General features: G+C 41.3%; 2 protein-coding genes across 2 annotated transcripts; both read right to left on the bottom strand.

Annotated features, from left to right (window-relative positions):
* Nucleotides 1–196: 196 nt before the first annotated feature.
* Nucleotides 197–3,200, bottom strand: mgat1a (alpha-1,3-mannosyl-glycoprotein 2-beta-N-acetylglucosaminyltransferase a). The gene is given in 6 exon segments (XM_029452616.1): nucleotides 197–1,523; nucleotides 1,675–2,055; nucleotides 2,057–2,179; nucleotides 2,181–2,364; nucleotides 2,481–2,598; nucleotides 2,956–3,200. Coding segments are annotated over 5 exon segments (1,470 nt in total). The 5' UTR covers nucleotides 2,564–2,598; nucleotides 2,956–3,200; the 3' UTR covers nucleotides 197–824.
* A 1,500-nt stretch (nucleotides 3,201–4,700) lies between these two features.
* LOC115021574 (uncharacterized) lies at nucleotides 4,701–6,053 on the bottom strand. Its single transcript, XM_029452093.1, has 2 exons — nucleotides 5,270–6,053; nucleotides 4,701–5,194 (listed from the first exon to the last, which is right to left on the bottom strand). The coding sequence occupies exons 1-2, from the start codon at nucleotides 5,957–5,959 to the stop codon at nucleotides 5,147–5,149; spliced, it is 738 nt and encodes a 245-aa protein (XP_029307953.1). The 5' UTR covers nucleotides 5,960–6,053; the 3' UTR covers nucleotides 4,701–5,146.
* Nucleotides 6,054–6,190: the final 137 nt, after the last annotated feature.

Here is a 6,190-nt window from a genome sequence, read left to right as displayed (position 1 = left end):
AATACTAAAGATGTCTTACGTACCATTTTCACACATTGCCCCAGAATTCTGCCTTACATATTCAGTATCTTTGAAGACATTAGGATCTCTACTAGAATCTAAAATAAAGTTTGAATAATGTTTGGCTGCACAGAGAACATGGTGTTCTTTCTGTAAAAGCCAACTAAATTAAACAACTCATTAAAAAGCAAAGTTATTCATTGTTTGTTTTTTATTCCAAAAATATACAAACACAAGTAAAAACCTGCAAAGTGTACTACATTGGAGAATCATTCAAGAAAATGATCTGACATTCAAATGTAAGCAGGAAGAACTGATTTTCATGGAAGACATAAAAAGAGAATCAAATGACGTATTATACTGCAGTTATGACCAATAACCATAAACAACTATACCACAGATTATATTTTCATATTTGTACCGGACATAAACAATTCACATAGGCTACCAGAAATTGCAAATAATTTAAAACAAAAGTGGCAAACTAGGTAATTGCATTGAATGCATTAATGAGTGTCATGTGCACAATTAGCAGAATATAAAAATAAATCTCTGGTGAATTACAGCAGTCTTGTCTAAGGCTGTACCCTACACTGTAAGAAATATTTTGGAATAATGGAAAAGACCTGAGTAGCATTGGCAATAACCCCAACACCAGAAAGGGGGAAATTCATTCTGCATTATCACAGTCAGTCATTAATCTAAAGTAGATATCATTCAATCAAAGATAAACTTTAAAGACATCAGTCTTTGGTCTGAAATGTGTTCCCCGATGGATATTCAGAGATTACAAAAAGGCTAATGCACATTAACATTCTGGATCATCAGCTCCAAGTGGGATCATAACGGGCCCATCCTGGAGGAGGGGCTAAGAAGATTCTCCGTCCTCTTGATATGAAACTGACAACCCCTCTGTATCCTGCCCTTGGGACTCCAGACTTCAAGTCATCCATGACTCCCAGGTTTTTGGCCATCACTTTAAAACTGTCCTTACTCGAGTACTGAAGACGGAAGGGCCCTGTTCCTTTTAGCTGCCCCTGCTTAACATCTTCATATGTAACCACAGAAGCACTGTAAACTTCCTTCTCAAACTGTTCTCTGTAGTTCTCCTCCTTCAAGTAACTCAAGTCTAACTTGGTGAAAGGCACAAATTCGGTATTTAGTTTAATGTATCGCAGGTATTTGTCATAAAACTGACCTAGACTCACTCCTTTCCGGCCAAAGGTTAAGGTTCGTGAGATCTCTGGGCGGATACAGGCACGGTTGCGGCGTTGCTCTGGCTGACGCATCCAGTCGTCCCAGAAGGATGCTGGCCACTTAGGCTCCAGCTCTTCCCACACCTCTCTGAGGAGCATCCAGCCCAGACCGGGAAAGAAGTCTGTCCTGTAGAGCAGATTAGCCATACCTGGATCCACGTAGCCATCCCGGCCATTGTCATTCCAGGCCGACACACACCAAAGACTGGGATCGGATTTTAGGAGCGGCAGCAAGGCTTGGAAGTACTCAAAGAAGTCTGGCGCCACCTAGAGTAGGAGATGAATAATTCAATTGATATACATTATATTGATATATAAAAGAACATTGAAATGTAACCCTGTGCTTCTCAATCTCATGAAATACTTATTAAAGCATTAATTACAACAATTTGATGGCACTAATTGGTGATATGATTACCTCCAGGTCATCCTCGACAATCACAGCAGAGGAATGAGAGAGGGTCTTGAACACTTGGTTGAGAGCCCAGCGGTAATGTCTGGAGATTTTATAGTACCCCTGAAACTTCTTGTGCCCTGGTCGCACAGCGACATCTGACAAGTCCGGTTGTTTCAGATGAATGACTTGGTTTCCATAAGAATGGATCACCTCAGAAGTTTCAGCGTGTCCACAGTCCTGACTCACTATGATTGGGAAGAGCTCTGCTGAAGGACGGAGCTCCAGGAGTTTGTCCAAGCAGCGCCTCACGGTGACCCTGTTACAGGCGATTACCACGATAGGAATAACAAACTGACTTGGGACGACAACCTTCGGTCCATTTCTGTTAGGCGACTCCCACAAGTGACTGCTGATTCTTGATCTGCAGCAGGATTTGCTTCTGCATTTCAAGCTCTGCTTCGAACGTGTCTGCCATTCGGAGCACATCTCCCACCACATCATTAGTGGGCGTTTCAGCCACTTTGCTTCTTCTCTCGGCCAGGCTCGCCAGGCTGGCCCGGCTGGCCGGGTGGGGTTCTGCCCCACAGCAGCAGCACTAGTATGGCGTTCCAGGTGATAAACAGGAACGTACCGCAAAGAATGAGAGAGCTTCGTTTGCGGAGCATGGCCCAGAAACTCAGAGGGAAGGGGGTGGTTTCAGGAGGACAGGGTCTGAATAGAAAGATGTGTCCTTGTTACAGACAATAGGAATGGGATATGGGAAGGGCAGCGTGTGTTTCATCACAAGCACACAATCAGAGATCTGGAGTCACACTTTGTTGGCTCACCGTGAAGCTATTAAAGTTATAAGGACACAATGCAGTGTCAATGAGGGTGAATATGGACAGGACTCATCTTGGACTGGACTCATCTGACAGATCCTCAACTTTCAATATCCTCTTTCATCTGAAATAATAAGAACACAATGTACTTTCATAAAATAAAGGTTGCAATTAAAGTGACAACAAAGTGGAAATAACACGTGTGCAGCAACAGGAAATGAGTTTATGTTAATGTCTCTTTCGTAGGAAGTTGTTGTGAACTGGAGTGATGATTCACCAAACTGTCTCTGATCGATTTCCTCTTATCACCTGTGGCTGCCTCGTTAAACATACGCAAAACCGTGCGTTATTAAGACCGAAATACAACTATAAACACCGACTTTCAACCTCGCTGTCCTCCCTGGTGCTCGACAGACAGGTTATACCCGACAGACTGTAAATACTGTAGCGTGAGGAGGAGCGTGTGGAAATTAGCCCTTACCCTTTGCGCGTGTCTCCTTTTTGTGGCCATTTCTTCGATGACAACAAGCAAATTTAAACGACCGGAGCCAAGAGGACGGTGAGGAGCCGATGTGAAACTATTCTCTTGCTAGTTTCCCGGCTATCAAATCAACTTAACACCCCTTTAGTTTCTCCTGTCTCTCACAAGACTGGAAGAGGCGGAGGAGGAGGAGGAGGAGGAGAAGTAACACGACGACTTCCTGGGTAGAGAGCATTCACGGGAAGTCCCGCCCCAACTGTCACCTTGAGAAATTATACAACACGTTGACGTCTGCGTGGCTTATTAAGAGCTAATTAAGAAACAGCATGCTTTGATGTCTTTGTAAACATTTATTATCTGCTTTAACTCACCGTGGCGTTGCAATATGGTAGTGAAGAGATCCTAGCTAATGTAACAACACACATGTTCTGCCTCAGTTGCAGAGAAGTGCATCTTATTTGCATCAAGGGGGAAAAAAGGCAAATGTGTTTTGGTTCAATGGACATGAACCCATCAACATGCTTTTGATGGCAAACACATAAACAATATAACTCCTTTTTAAAATGAATATGTTGGGTATATTCAGTGGTGAAAAGTAACTAAGTAGGCTACACTTAATTTCCAGGTGCTTCTCTTGAGTGGCCTATTTCCATTTTAAACTACTTAGACATAGAGGGAAATATTCAAACGTGTACTCCATTACACTTGGGCTTTTTAACATCCGGCAGTATAACAAGTCATTAAAATCAGCTCTACCTTTACCAGCTGCAACATTAAAGTTATGTACACAATATGCATTAATTAAAATCCAGTAGACTATAATAGTCCATATACTATATAATTCTGAAATAGGCTATTCTGCATAATATGAAGCCTACTTTAAGTATATTTTGAAATACTTTTATACATTTACTTAAGTAAGATTTGGAACTTTTGAGTATTTTTACAGTACTTCTTCCACCACTGGGTATTTCAGCACTAATGTTGCAACAGGTAAAGGTAATGATTTGTTACTAACTAATAAATACTTGATACTGATTATATTTTTGTATTAATAGTCTGACTCTACAAAGTAGCCAGTACCTGCAGTCCAAAATAAATGCCTATATTTCCCTCTGAAATGGGTGTGTGAGTGTAAGTACAAAGTAACATTAAATGAAAATAAAGGATCTGAATACATTCATTCAAGTGCTGCATTTAAGTAGCCTTTAATTTAGACGTACTCATATTTTACTACATTAATTTTACTCTCATTCATGCTTTTACCTGACAACAGTGACAGCACTACTCCCAGTACACCACACATACCAACACTCACAATTCATTTGTTTATTAATGTGCAATATCATATGTGTAACAATTTGAATTCAACTATTCATTCCCTCTACTATATTTAGTTTTATACTGTTTACTTATTTATTAATTGTTTTTACTGTTTACTTATTTATAATATCTTGCTTTTTGGACTTCTTCTTGTCGCTGCACTGTGCCTCTGTGGCTGTAACACTGCAAATGGTGGGACTAATAACGGATTGTCTTATCTTATCTTATTTCAGATGGAAACATTAGACTTTATACTCCACTGTATTTATTTGACAGCTATGGTTACTGATTACTTTGGGGATAAATATTTTACAAACACAAAATCTGTTAGGCTACTCAAGTACAACTCTTGCACAGGTGAAAGTATAAAAGTAGGCCACATTTATCTAAGTGACCTCATGCACTGCATACTTGTAGGGAAATCCAAAATATAATATCCATGTTTGTAAAATAAGCTTTTGGTGCAAATCATACACCAAAAAAATATTATTATATTTGAATATTTATTATATCCAGCAGCAGGCCTCCAATACTTCAAGTAAAATGTACTACAAACAATGCGAGTGTCCTTAAAACAGATGGAAAGTATAAAAGTATTATAGAGGAGTTTGACCTTTCACTACATGTACTTTGTATACACTTTAATATACTATACTTTGTATTTCTTGTTACAGCATTGCTTGCTTTTCCTTAAAGCAAAAATAAAAATGCTCTAAAAACAATCAGTTGTTTTCATGTCACTGGGTTGAAGTCCACATGTGCTCTGTGCATTGTGAAAGCCAAGTAAAAGTCAGTAAATAAGGTTAGATCATAGTGTGTATTTTTGGTGCTGAGGCCTTGGACTCTCAGTCAGGTCTGTCCTCTGGGATCATTTGTCCAGAGCCGGAGTTGACCTTGGAGGAGGTTGTCCATTTGCCTGGAAGAGGAGTATACAATGATTTCATATGGCCTACAGTATTATGGTAACATAATGTATCACATTGACGCTCACCTGCAGGGCATTATTTTTGATGTTTTGATGCTGAAGCGCATCATCGGGGATGCTGCTGGACCTCCACAACAGCGCCAGCTTCAAAAACATAAATCCTGACACTAGAGCAGTCAAAGATAAGCAGGTACTCTTCAGTGTTGACCAGCCAGTTAACACGAAAGAAGGTATTTGTCCTGAATGTTCCACCAAACATGAGGACGTTATGGACACTTTTAAAACACCAACTGGAAATGTATTGATTTCCTGAACACATACTATTTTACAAATGTGTATAGCACATGTTTCGTGTTTAATCTTTTGAATTATTTGAGAACATTTGTCTATTCCAGGCAGGTTAGCTGACAGGCTGCGTAACAGCTGACGCACCAGCGCGTTTTGGACACCAGGCATATCTGAGCGCGTGTCCCTTGAGGATTGCAAACATTTTGGTTGACATAATTTAATAATTTCCACCCGGGGCGATTTGTACGCCACAGTCACTCTTCTTCCCACCAGAACACGGTCTCCTTGGAGAAAAGCCTCCCACGCTGATGCCTGGTTTGACTGGGCGCGCTCTGCTGGCGAGACGCCGGCCAGCCCGAGGCTGCACGCCGAGGCGGCAGGCCGCTTGGTCGGCGGATTCCTGGTCCAGATATTTCCCCGACACCGGAGAACAGCAGACAAGGCAGAGGTGGAGGGAGTCGAAGCCATGATGGCCGATAATATCCACAACAACTTATGTTTCAGGACTTTCTGCTTTAAGGTTTCTAATGTTCAACCTCTATCTAAGCAAGCACATAACCTATAACTGTTAATTTGCGTAAAGAGTGGATTACAGGAGGGGGGGGGGGGGGGGGCTTTTTTGCTCTGGTGCACCCGACCATATTTGCCTCGATAGTCCGGGAAGGGGGCTCAGGTGGGTGTGTCTTTAGGCAATGGTGG

This window comes from Cottoperca gobio, chromosome 16 (assembly GCF_900634415.1).
Source record: "Cottoperca gobio chromosome 16, fCotGob3.1, whole genome shotgun sequence".
In the NCBI taxonomy this organism is placed as follows: domain Eukaryota; kingdom Metazoa; phylum Chordata; class Actinopteri; order Perciformes; family Bovichtidae; genus Cottoperca; species Cottoperca gobio.
This window is presented reverse-complemented; position numbering and strand designations above follow the sequence as displayed.

Excerpts from the sequence above, each read along its gene's own strand:
- LOC115021574 (XM_029452093.1), bottom strand. The coding sequence starts at position 5,959 with ATGGCTTCGACTCCCTCCACCTCTGCCTTGTCTGCTGTTCTCCGGTGT. Across the intron at positions 5,195-5,269 it reads TCAAAAATAATGCCCTGCAG|GCAAATGGACAACCTCCTCC; the intron begins GTGAGCGTCAAT and ends CTCCTCTTCCAG.